General features: G+C 36.7%; 1 protein-coding gene across 1 annotated transcript; it reads left to right on the top strand.

Annotated features, from left to right (window-relative positions):
• Positions 1 to 86: 86 nt before the first annotated feature.
• On the top strand, positions 87 to 13,228 carry LOC131796572 (BAG family molecular chaperone regulator 3-like). Its single transcript, XM_059114172.2, has 12 exons — positions 87 to 205; positions 1,644 to 1,731; positions 4,807 to 4,842; positions 5,957 to 6,034; positions 7,042 to 7,150; positions 8,067 to 8,134; positions 8,761 to 8,809; positions 8,935 to 8,965; positions 9,353 to 9,649; positions 11,063 to 11,149; positions 11,616 to 11,731; positions 12,578 to 13,228. The coding sequence occupies exons 1-12, from the start codon at positions 114 to 116 to the stop codon at positions 12,655 to 12,657; spliced, it is 1,131 nt and encodes a 376-aa protein (XP_058970155.2). The 5' UTR covers positions 87 to 113; the 3' UTR covers positions 12,658 to 13,228.
• The last annotated feature ends 559 nt before the right edge of the window (positions 13,229 to 13,787 follow it).

The raw sequence follows: 13,787 nt of genomic DNA, 5'->3' as shown, positions 1-13,787 counted from the left end.
TTTGTCGTCGTAGGTAATTAGTGGGCGTCGCCTCGCGAGCATCATAAGGGATATTTGAAGTTGAATCACACGAAGTGACAATTGCGCTGTTTTTGTCAGAAGTGAAAACAAAGATGGCTAACGCTTGGACACAATTCCAACCATGGCAAAATCAACCTTTACCTCCAGGCTGGGAGGCTAGATATGATGGCAACATCGGAAGATAGTAAGTATCTTTGAATCTATGGTTGTTGACTCGTAATGTAAAGTTTCGGTAAAAAACCTGCGTTTTGATCCGGATGAGTCGCAAGCATTTAAGTTCGCTGTCGCTGTGTGGCTTTTTTGAACAGATGGCCAAGCAGAATATTTCTCTCTTGCGAGAAACATATTACTTTAGAGCTTTCTAGAGTATCCATCACCTATGCTGATTTCAAGAGAAACAGCTTCATTGTATCTGTAGCCAACAGATGCAGGTTCGTCGTGATTTTGAAATGTTCTGCTTGGTTTACTCTTGGCTAATTTCGATGCAAAAGTGAGCCTACTATCGGCGAGATGTCCGAAAAACCCCATACTTCATTATGCATAGAGTTATCAAAAAAATGAGACAATCATGAAAATAAAAGTTTACATTATAGACTAATGTTTTGTTTTAGAATAGTGCAGGGTTATATGGAAATCTTTCCCGCACTATTTCCTTCTTCGATCTTAGCATCAGTGGATATTCTTAAAATATGCAGGCTAACGTTTGTTTAAATTTGTCTTTATCGTAACTAGCGATCATTTTCAGAATTCTATGTCAATAGATTTTTCATTTACAAAATATTAGTAATTGAATGTACTTGTTGATAACATATTCAAAGAATGTCAATTTATGCATCTACCTTGCAGCAGAGTTTTGAAAAGTCTAAGTTCAATAAACAAGCAAACTATCTCTGGTTATAATTTTCATAAGTCAGACAAGCATTTTACTCATGGGAGAGACAGTCAGGTATTTCCCCCTATAATACCTGTAAATGCATTGTTAAGCAGAGGGTTGATAGGAAAAATATAAAATTCTACCAAGGGATGTTGTGTGATCTAATGGTAAATTTCCCAGATCCAAAATTCTGAGAAATGTTTGTCAGAGAGTTGTGAGAATTTATATTTAGATCTTGGGAGTGAAAGGGAAAATTGCTTGTTAGGAAAGAAAAAATATTGTTATTGGCCTTTAGTGAAGATGCTTATTATCAAAACTAAATAATGGATTACAAAATTATTTTTGTTGAGAGTTATTGTTCTTTATGAAATGACTGAGGTACCATGAGTTAGTCCAAAACCTATTGTTTATTGCACAAGTAAACCTATAGTTATCTAAAAAAAGGTGTTGAACAACACTTTCTATCAGTTTACAGGTGTAATAACTTAGGCAGGATGTTGGGAGAACAGAAGTAAGAAAAGTTTGTAAATCATTTGCTTCCAGCTTGGATTTTTAAGGGATAAACTGATAGAAATTACAGCTTATTGGTTAAAAAAAATGGGGGGCAGGGGTTAGAATTGGAAGAAAAAAGATTGCCTGATTTTATTCACTTAGACCACTACAATCAATTTTGAAGATTTATTGATTTACTTTTACAGAAGTCATGTATGTTTATGAGATATTTATTTTATTGGTCATGTTTTTACAGCTACTTTATTGATCACACTACACACAAGACAACATGGGAGGACCCCAGGTTAAAGAGAACAGAGGCAATTCCTTTGACTCAGTTTAAGGTAAAATTAACCATAATTTGAAACACTATTTGGTTAATGGTCATAGATTTAAATTCAAATCGAAAATTACCATAATCTGAACTAGGAAAAAATAACAAGCAGCTAATGAGAGCTCACTGTACTGAGTAATGTTTATTGAGTGGACTGAAATGTAATTTGGTCTGGAATCAATTGCAAGATTTAAAAATTATTTGCAAGATTTCAAAATCATCAGCAAGTTTTCATATCTAACAAGCAGACAATTTATAGGTACCATAACTTGAAATCATAAGTTGGATTTCAGACCAAACTTGTAAAACACAAAGTTCAAATACCACATTATTACAACCATTTGGAAAACACCAGATCAAGTTAACACCAAAATACAGCCTTGTATTGAGGACTCTGGTCAATATTTTGCTGATTTAATGGCTGGTTTGTGAAAAACTTGGCATGGGCAAAAGTTGCATTTATGGCTAGGAAAGTTGTGCATCACAATTTATGAATGAATCAAACTCATTAGAGCCAATCAGACTGTAAAGATCGCCATTGATTTCAAAATGGATGTTATGTTTGCACAAAACTTAAATTTAAGTTTGGGAATACTTGAATGACAACAACATGTTTTAAGTGTAAGGCATTAGTTTGTGTCTTATCCTGGGTTATTCAGAATAATTGTACTGAAGTCCAAAGCTGCTACAGTGAAACCTGTATTAAGCAGCAGAGTATTATCAGTGGTCACCCTGTAATAAGCAAATGGTTATGAAAGTCCCACAATTTTTACCCTTTAGTTACTAGAATTTTCACCTCTATTTAAAGTGGCCACCTCTTTTATGCAGTCATGGTCACCCATAACTGAGTCCTAACAGCCTCTTTGTGTTGTCTTTCTGTGAACTGTCACTCAAATAGAACTAAGAGTAATGTTTCACATAAAATTTAATCCATATTCATCTCCTAAAATCAATGATGGTAGAATTATTAAGCAAATTCTTGTGCATTGAGTGGTCAGTTGTGACATAAAATGATGTTTTTTGATTGTTTCTATATATTACCATATTCTGTGGGACCTGTATTAAGCAGTAACCCTGTATTAAGCTGTTACTTACAGTATTGTGCAAAAGTAATGCAAGCGGAATTCGGCGAATTTCGTTATTTGTTCTAACGATCTTTCGTCGAAAGTTCGAATGAAAATTCGATCGAAAGTTCGAGGCCTGTTAAGCGACATTTCGTCTGAACAAAGGACGCTTTTTTGATGAATTTTCGCCATGAAGCGAAAATTTTGTGGTGGAAAGTGTCTCTTCGATTATTTGTTCAAAATTCGCTTCGAACTGACGGTAGCTGTCTGCAAGTGATCAAGTTTGTTTACTATTCATGTAAGCAACACGAAATGTTATCAAACATATTTCCAAACATATTTCCAACCTTTTTCACCACGACAGAGACACTTAATTTTTGAGACTAAACACAGCAATTGCAACCAAGAGACATGTATTTGGTGGAAATAAACTCTCAAATGATTGGAATAGTTTTAAACATTAACTTCAGTACTCCGCTTTTAAACCAGACAGAGCAGAGAACGTGTTTCGAGTGTTTTCAAACGTTGTCAATCGAGAAATGTGTTCCTTGTTTATTCATTCTCAATCGCTACGCAAATAGACGGCATCCATATCGCTGATTGCTTTCCAGATATCATTATACCCATGTTTGTTTGGAAATATTTATTCTTCACAATTTATATATATATATATATATATATATATATATATATATATATATATATATATATATATATATATATATATATATATAAAACGCGAGCTTCAGAGTGCGTGCAATATTTAAGCATTTAAGTGTTCTTTGTTCGTTTTGATCCTACACAATCAGACGCTAATAAAAGTGTGAAATACTTTACATTTGGCAACAAAATACTGAATATTAGCAAGTGACGGCTGAAACAACTATTATTTAGGTAACGTTGCCCTATTTTTGCGTAAATTCTGGCATCTTTTTCCAATGCTTATTTTGCACAGTTTCTACATACACTGTTCACTTCCATAGACAGCTTTTGAGGTCTTCCCGATCGAGGTAAATTTACCACGAAACTGGCGAGACGCAACTTTCAAATGATGTGTGTAGTAAAACCTAGTAACCCGTCGCATTTCAACGCTTTTGGTATTTCAGCTGGGTAGAGGCCTTGCTTGTGGAGGGGCTTTTTTGTTTTTTTGTAGAATAATTTGAAACTTTGGCCACGATGACTACTAAAAGTAGAGTGCGTAAATGATCCCAAACGCATCGACACAATTGATACACTGAGTGTTGCCATGGTTGCAAACAACATAGGTCACGCGGAGGACTCAAATCGTTGCAGGAAATTCCATGGGAGTTTTACATAGACCAGTACTGAACCACAAATTCAGCCAAATCTTTTTGAAAGACTGAACAATTGCAATGAATTATCGCCCTGAATATTCGCCGCATAGAACGAATTTTCACTTGAAATTTCGAGTTGCATTAACGCCATCAAGGAATATGTCGCCGAAAGTTTGAGCCATTCAAAACAATACATGCCTCGAAAATTTGCAGAAATGTCGTCGAAGTTTCGTTTCTGTCAAGAATTCGTTGAAAAGCTAGGAATTTCGTCGAATTTCGTCAACAGGTGTTTGCAAAATTACTTTTGCACAATACTGTAGCCATTCCTCATGGGTGACCCCTTAATACTGGTTTGACTATACTTTGATTTACTGTTTTGTTGCCATTGTGATATCATACAGCAACGTTCAGCTGATATCTATAAATAATTATGATCTCTCTGTAACATAAGGCATGAAGTCAAATTGTATATTTCCTTTAGCAGTTCATATTGACAACTGATTTTCAGTGTCTACAGTATTCTTTTTTTAGTAGAACTTTGATCTACCAGCAAAACAAAACAAGTATACTTATTGATTGTGCATTATTGAAGTTTTTGTTGTAAATGATTAGCCACAATGGAGCTCCTGACAGATACTATGAACACTATCAATTGGCTTTATATTCTGTAGCATGTTGGATTGAAAATAATTACTTAACATGCTTTTTTTGCACATTTGGTTATAGGGATCGTCAGGCAATAGAGCTCCTTCAAATCAGTTGGTGAGGATGGAATGATGCTTCCTAATGTTACTAAGGATAAAATGAAACAATAACAACAATTAACTGCTCCCTTGCTTAAATTGGGATTCCCTGTGTGTCCAGCCAGTCCCCAGTAATCACATTACTTAAAGGCCAACATATCCTTGCAACCTACCTAGGAGTCCTCATTCCAGTCACCTGTCAACATGATGAAAGAAAATAAACAAGAGGGTGGGTGAAAGAGGAGAAGGCTTGATACAACAGCTGTCTTTCATTCAGAACTAAAACAAAAACTGATCTTGAGTGATAATATCCAAGTGGGCTGGAAAGAATGGAAGAAGGCAACAGATTTAAAAGTTTGAGTATGCTTAGATATCAATTGTGGTGGACTTCATTTCATGATGTAATGGTTTGGTAGAAAGAAGAGTGATCTTTTGAGTGAGATTCATTGGGTCTCCTTCTCAGTAGAATTTCTTAAGATTTGATGTTTAGCATATCAGTGCCCTTCCAATTGCCAACTGATTAAAAAAAATTATAAAGCCAATTTTAAGTTAGACGAAAAAAAAAAAACGAAGAAACTGACTTTGAAATGATTAGTGAGACAAATTTCACATTTTGTGAAAATTGTGAAAGATTTCACCAAAGCAAATTAGAGAGCAATTTACCACTAGTGAGCAACTTACTTTTCAGCATTTTTGCTCAAGAATGAAAACCTTTATGTTGATATTAACTACAGAAAACAATTGTCCAACCCTTGTTTATTCCATTTTGGTTAGTTTTGGTGATTTTGAAGGCAGAAAACATAAAAAATTATAGTATCTATAATAACATAATGTTGCTAAGGGTGGAGCTGTTTGGAGCCACCTTAAATGTATGATGGAAATCCAGGAAAAATTTGTTTTGGTTCAAACATTCAAATTAACAAAGGTTTGAATTAATAGGAATATGACTTTTTGTGATTGTCTGAGACAAAGGAAAAATAAAAAATTAACTGGGTTGAAAGCTCCCAACCAAAGAAACAATGTAAACACAGCATAGATATACATGTGAGGTAACATGTGAGGTATTTTTAATCACTGTAGACTGTGCTTATTATGAAGTTGTCTCACCTTGTCTATCTCTCATATTTCTTTAGGAAACCAACTTTGGGGGAGGTAGCTCTTTCCAAGCAGGTTCATCTTCACGACCAACAGCAGCAAAGAAAGTGACTGAGGTACAGATCATGTGATCATTTGGTACTAGGATATATTCCTTTCGCATCCATCTAGATGGTCACTAGAAATTCCACAGGGGTTTAAAGGAAGAAATTTAGAGGGGTGGGGGTTGTTTGTTGGGAACATTTTTAACCAAAGGTTAGCAAACATGATCAATTTGAAAGCAGTGGATGATTGATCCTTGTTGAAAGTTACTCTTGAGCCTGCATGGCAGGCCTTTGTTTTCTCTTAAATAAACATGAGATTGAGTACTTCTTGAGTATTTGAGTTGAGTATTTGCATTAACCCTTTTACTCCCAAGATTTTATCATTAATTCTCCTTACTTTCTGCCATAGAATTCTTATGATGTCAGTTCAGAGAATTTGGTTTTGGATCAACTTGTAATCCATAAATTGATCGTTTTCTTTATTCTCAGTACTTGTCTGCTTGATATTGTCTTCATGTTGTTAGGAGAAATTCTGTCTCACACACTTCAGGGAGTGAAAGGGTGAAATGATGGAGTCAATCATTTAATGTATTTAATTTGAATCAAACTGTAGTGGAAAAGGTAGAATTCTGTTCTCTTAACATTTTTTGTTGTCCTCAAACAACAAAAAATATCTCAGTCTGAAGATGCTGACAGTACAGAACAATGAAAAACCACTGTATACATTTTGTATCAATAAGGAATTCTGATGGACAAAAATGTGTAAATGTTGTCAGTCACATCACTTTCATGTCATTGAATTTTTCAGTAGTATTTGAGTTCAAGTACTAAACCTAATTTGTACATGTAGATCCTGCAAGAGGGTTGAATGTTCAGGTATAACAGTGTTGGAATTTCCTTTTGGTAGGGGCAGTTAAAGATGCTCTGAAATGGAAAATTTAGGTAGTGGGGAAATGAAGAATCATCCATAGGGATGACAATATTTTTTGGAAACTACATGTAAATGTACACATTAGGTGCATGACTCAAATAATGTCATGCATTGGCTGTTACTTAATTTTTGTTCCTTTTTTTATCAGCCTGAGAAACCTCAGCGTCCAGCCAGTTTTACAGATGACGACTTCCCCATGGATAGTATTCTATCACAGATGCTGAAGGAAGACAAGAGTGAACAGGAAAAGGAAAACGGTGAGTGTCCATACAATCTTGTTGTAGCTTATGATTGAATGGGGAGAGTGGAGCATAACAGAAAGAGACATGAGAGCTTGTGCGCATTGTTTTTGTACCTGTTTTTTTTTTTTTTCCAATTGTCTCAATTAAATCTGGTTATGGCATGAAAGTGCCAGATATCAGAAGATACATCTAGCTTTTGCTGTTTATCCTTTTGGTTGCTGTATTACAAAGTCTCCTTTTGGAGTTGGTATTAACTCTTAACCCCTAAGAGTGACCAACATCTTATTTCTCCTCACAATATCATCCCTGAATCACACATCAAGGTCACAAAAATAAGGGAAATGATTACCAACTAAAGAAGCTCTTGTTTGCAAAACAAATTCTCCTCGTCAGCACCTCAGGAAATGAATAGGAAACAGTATAGAGAATATGCATGCTGATGTTAGAGTATAAGGGGTTAAACCAAGGTTGATGAAATAATTGTGCTGAATATTTTATTTTTGCTGGATCAAACAGATTTAAAAAAATGTTAAAACAACAGAAATTTGGAATTGTTGATCTGGTGATTTCCCACAATGTGTTTTGTGATGATGCTCCAAGAAAAATTTATTCCTTGATTTTGAGAAATATATCTTTGTAAAATGATCAGGCGGAGCATTATTTTTTCAATTCTTTTCTGATTAATAATGTGTATGTACTTCAACCATTCATCCCTAGTGAAGAAACAAAATTGAATATGTGTGCATTCACAAAATAAGGCAGAGATTACTACTGACAAGAAATGTTATGGCAAATAGAGTGATTTCCTGGCTGTGAAAGAAGCAGAATTCAAACTGGCACATGTGGTTATAACTAGTGCAATGTAAAGGGTTTTTATTAGTTAATCTGTTTGGTACATAATTCAATATTTTTCCTTGATGACTGTTTTCAGTGAAAAGAAAGTTAATGGGTGAGTTCCCAGGTGTGGATGAAGTTGTCATAGATGTGGCCCTTCGTTCTGTAAGTATCTTTACTGGGATTTAAATAATCATCAGCTACAATATATGTGAATATCTTCATGATCATGTAGAAAACATGCTTTGTGCCTTCACTGATCATGAATGACCATTGATTGTGTTCAAAGTCTCAGAGAATTCTAAGGATTAATAGGAAGCAAAGAACTTAATGTGGCAATTGGTATCATTTTCTGGATGAGGATGAGATGGTATTCAAACAAGACAACAACTTTTATAATTTTATGAACCTCAGGGCTTAATTTCAAATGGTTGCCATTGTCATGCACAGGTTATACGACTGTATTCTTTATTCTGACTCACAAGCCCACTTGTAAAATGAATAACTCGTTGATCATTAATGTTGTTACTTTGCATTCAGTATTTTAAGTTAACATGATGTAGTTGTAATAAGGGACAATATGCTATCTTGAGTGAAAGTATGACATGCAAGAAATGAGTTACATGACTTGTACTCTTTAGAACTTTAGCATTTAACAGTTCTGTACAATCTCTTCCATTTTTATTTCTTATTGTTACACCTGTATCAACATTTGATTCTGTAGGTCAAGTAAAGCTTTGTTCTTTTCACTCATACATAGACTTGTTTCCATTTACTCCTTACAATATTAGGCCAAGCATGATGAAAGGAAAGCCAGGGAAGTGATCAAGCAACTGAAAGGTACACATCAGTAACAATGCAGGGTATTTGATTCAGGTTTATTTTTTAATTTCTTGATCCTCAGTCCATGTTTATGTATATCCTTTGCATCTTCTTATTTAATCATTGTGATGTTTTAATGGCAGGTGATGATGACAAAAAGAAAGGGCCTGGGAAGTAAGTTTACAAAGCTGACCTGTATGTACAGCTGTATAGTTTAAGTTTTAAATGTTGCAGTGTGGGTTAGGTTCTTTCGGCAAAAATGTGTAGGTTTTTTTGGTCACATTGGAGTGTTTTGACTGTTTTTTTTTATAAGCAAAAGACACAAATCTCTTTATCTCTGCAGTTTGTTCAGTTTCGTAAACAGCCAACTGGTTTGCCTGGCAAAATGTGCCTTGATTTTTGCATTAAACCACCCTTAATACTGCATTGAAAATCTAAAGATTATTTTTGTTTCCACTGGACTGTTTCAAGTGTGAGAAATGATACACAGAGCTTGTTTGGTACAGCAACAGCACCTACCTGTACATAAAAAGTAACTCAGTGTAAACATGTAATTTGCAGAGGAAAGAAAAAGACAGAAACTAAACCAAGAGCCACCAACAGTAGTGGAACATCTATTGCAGCTGCCTCGTCAACTGAACAACTCAATAAAAACAAGGGTAAAGCTGCAACTAAGACCAAATCCCCCAGTGAGGAGCTTCATGTCAAGGCCACACCCACTTCGCCCGCACCCCAGCCAGAAGTCAAGCCACCATCGCCTGCTCCTGCCAAGGTGAAGGTATCCTCAACTTTAGTACCTGGACGTGGTGGGCAGTCAAGGAAAAGTCCGGGGGGAGCAGCATGGTCAACTCAAGCCCAGTAAGCGAATCATATTTACGTTGTATTTCCTATTTATATTTGCATTGGTTTATTGAGATAATGCCCAATGCCTCATTTATGCGCGTGATGAATTATTTTGGGTGATTTTTGTGATAAATCTAATTGCACAAGCCTAACAGCAAGATATGACTTTCATGCGTATAAATCGTTTCTTGTACAAGTGCCCGTTGCGAGATGCTACATTAACGTATGGAAAACTCTTGATTAGAAATCCTATCAGCGATCAGTGGCGGGGACATGTCAAACGTTGATTAGTGTTAAATTTACAACTTCCAGTTGAACCTTGGGACTTTTTAAAAGACCTAAACCCTCGAAGGCCTGTAATCAGAAGAGAATTACTATTTCATAATTGTGCTTTTATATAAGCGCGATTTATTGAACACGAAGCTCTTGTCAACTTTGTAAACAAAATTTGCTTGACCTCGACTTCGGAGACCCTTTTAAAATGCTGGAAGATCAGGCGCTTTGTATCCCAGTTTTAATATTTAAGATGAAAATTTGATTGAAAGAGTTCGGATTTGTCAACTGCATTTAAAATACAGACAAACTTGCTTCCAGACGATCGTCTAAATTGCGGGTGCAATTGAATATGTCTATCCAAATAAGGAGAGTTTTAACTGTCAGTTATTTCTGAAAAGGTGCGTGGAGTAGATAGATTATTTTCGCCGTGTCTCTGCTATTGTCCAAGCCGCTGAACATGGTCAGTTTATATTGAGAGAAATCCGGAAACACAGCAGCAAACAACGAGTTTTTGGCATGACTTGATCACGCTCTCTTACCGAGAAGTGAACTTCTGTTTCCGGTTTTTGAGAAGTTTAGACAGTTAAAAACGTTCGGTTTATTCAAAGCATTTTAATCTTAAATAAATTTGTGTTGATTTGAGAACATTTCACATATCGAGCATGTAGCAAATATTTTAGAGTCAAATTAAATAAACCGTCAGGGGCTACTTTAAGTTTGTTGTTGACAGCCCTTCGCTACCTCTAACCGTCTTTGTCCTTTCTTGGTGTTTCATCATCTCTTTTGTGTTTTCTGTCTTTTCGTGTTCATATTATAAGTTGTATTCTATTTTGAGCTGATGGTAGTTTCTCTGCCTGTCACTATTTGTCGCAAGCTTCTAACTTATATAATCCCACTTAAAACTCAGGCCTGTTATTACTTCGTTGTTAAGCAGTCAAAATGGTACTGGGGCTTGCAGCCGCAAGGGAGGAAAAATGTCTCACGGAGTGAGCTCAATTACAAGATTTACCCTATTAAACTCACTGGTGTCACGAACTCTTTCAAATAAATGCTCACGACAAAGAAGAACACACTATTTGATACGTCCTCTTAGTCTTATTCGCTTCCAACTTCGTTTTGTTTGTTTATTTGTTTTTTTTTTCTCACTTTTAGACCGAAGGTCTACCACTCTCCCCTTCGTTGTGTGCCCAGTGGACCTAAACCCGCAAATGCACAGGGACCTAACCCACAGATGCTGCTGTAAGTACTCAGCGCTGTAATCTGCGATCGTTTGAGTCGCCATAGCGGATAGCAAACTTTCTGGTGACTTAATTTGCAGCGAAAGTGGCTAGTTTGGCGACCTGTGCTCGATGGTCATGTACATTGAAGCAAATTGTAACATTTTTATCGGTTAATGTTGAGAGCGCAATTCAACCGAGTATCGTGAAACAAAGTCCTGTTAATATCACTACAGCCGATTTCAGGAGAGTAAAATAACAGACGGACCTAATGACGTTAGTTTTGTGAGCCAATTACGGAGTGAAGTAAAGAAAAACAAAGGCAAGCCCAGATTACTTTTGGCACCCAATTGAAATTTGCTCTCTGGTGTTAAGTCAAGTTTGATGAATAATTGCAAAATATTTAGCTCGAAGCTCCGTTTACTTGTTCAGAGTAGGCATGGCTTGAGAACAAATCGTAAATCGTTTTCCGTTTTCTTTTCCGAAAGGCCTGAGTGGATCCAGCCACAGGGACCACATACGGCTAATTATGCGGGCCCTCAGCGAAGCAATGTCCAGGGACCTGCTAGGCGAGCCTCAAACAGGAAAGTGCCCTGGAATTGTGGTACGTACTATGAAAAGGCAGCTCTTACACTTTTTCAGGGTAGTTTACCTGCTTTGGAGACACATCTGTAGATAGTTTTTCTTTAAGATAGATGTTATTTGTCATGTCACGAACGTGGGACAAAGAAAAGATCTATACCCCACTGAGGAGTCGAACATCAGGCCTTCCTGTTACCGGCCTCGATACTCTACCACTGAGCCACAGAGACTCTATGGTGAACTCAGCCATCCCTAGGTTCAAAGGTGACTCGTGCCAGGCATACTGCAAGGATATGCATCGTACAAAGTGTCGTTTACGAAAAAGAAGAGGGTGATGGTAAATTTTGAGCGTGGTTTGTCTTAGTTATGATTTGAACATTGTTCAACATTAATCCAAATCGCACCTGTGTTTAGGTTTTTGTGCAGCATACGAAGATAATGATGTGTTTTCAAACCGGCAAAGTAACGTTAATGAGTCGAGATTTGAACCAGACAGATTGATCGATGTTTTGTCCTTTTTGCTCCCGATGGATTTTGCCAGGTGGTTAAATTTGGATGGTGTATTTTCTTAAATACTCAGCGACTACGAAGAATGGCCTGCAGAAGCGGATTTTTTTTTTTTTTTTTTTTTTTGCGTATCCTTGAGGAGCAGGAGAAAGCGCGCCTGCAACCCGTTAAACAAGAGAGGCGAGCTGTGGAAATTACTCAAAATTGCAAGACGTTGTAATTTTTTTTCGCGTTTCTCCCGCGAACGACACACCTTTGCTTTTGCCTGGAATGAGTTTTCGCTGGCTCCCATGAAATCGCCAAAAACCATTTCCATTTTTCGGCTAATAGTAAGTTGACCTGTGTTTCTTTTTTTGAACAGGTGCTCAAGCAAGCAATCATCAGGGCTCGAATATAAACTTGGTTCATGGATCAGTTTATGCCCAAGCTACTTTGCTGTGAAGCTTTGAAAAGCTAATTAAATAACACTGCGGACACAGACAGTATAAAAGTGTTTGTTTTAGTTACTAAACAGCTGTAGAAAGGAGTAAAAAATTTTTGTTATAATAACCTCTGGTTAACAATCAGATTATGAGGTCGAGATTTCTTTTGTGATAGCTATTGAGGGTAAAGCCCTAATCAATTATTACACGTAGCAATCGAGAGCAAATAATCTGTTGTGGTGTTTATTTTTCAGTCCAATGCTTTTCATTTTCCCGCAGCCAAACAATGTGAGGCTACTCATAAGCTATCACAGAATAGATAGCAAGTAACGCAGCCAATCAGATCGCAGCATTTGTGATAGAATGCTATTTTATTTATACCAATAGTCGTTAAGTGATTACCTAAAGATGAGACCTATTGTTTTCTGATGAAAACTTAACCTATACAACTGTACCTAGTTAAAAGGCAGAAAATTAATCTTTTCGAAAGAATTCAAAGACAGCTTCAATTAAACAGCACAAATGAGGAAATGGCGAAGGCAGACTGAAGTTGTGTGGTATTATGGTAGGGGCACAATTTCTAACTGATCTCTTCATCCTGTCGGCCATTGCAGTGAGTCTCGACGTCTGGCTCTTATCTGTAAATTATTAAATTTGGTTCTTTTAAAAACAGGTTAATCACCCCTTGTAATGAGTTAGCTTTCATTTGAGGTCATGTGACATCGTTACATTCCCAAGAGCCACCGATTCTGGGGGTTCAACTAAACATCAGGGGGGAGTCAGGGGGCTCAACCAAACATCAGGGGGAAGTCTGCGACCCACACCCCTTTTAGTTATTCTTTAAACTTTTCGTGGCTAGCCATCTTTTGAAAGGTATGATTCAGAGACAATTTTATTCAATTTTATCCCAGAGATCTCTCTATTTCGAAGGTTTTACCACTGCTGGCATAAAGTATCAGATATGAAAACTTTGAAGCATAGTTCACCGTTTTTCAGGAAAGGCTTCCTAAAAATCTGAGTGCCAAACCGAAGTGTAACAGGCGTTTCGCCTTTCTTTTGGGAAAAAAACGAAGAACGCTGGACACAGGGGGAGAGACAATTTTGTGTTTCTCAGCCAACAGTCACCCCAGCTCCGATCATAGCAATACT

Source organism: Pocillopora verrucosa, chromosome 3 (genome assembly GCF_036669915.1).
Source record: "Pocillopora verrucosa isolate sample1 chromosome 3, ASM3666991v2, whole genome shotgun sequence".
Lineage (NCBI taxonomy): Eukaryota > Metazoa > Cnidaria > Anthozoa > Scleractinia > Pocilloporidae > Pocillopora > Pocillopora verrucosa.
This window is presented reverse-complemented; position numbering and strand designations above follow the sequence as displayed.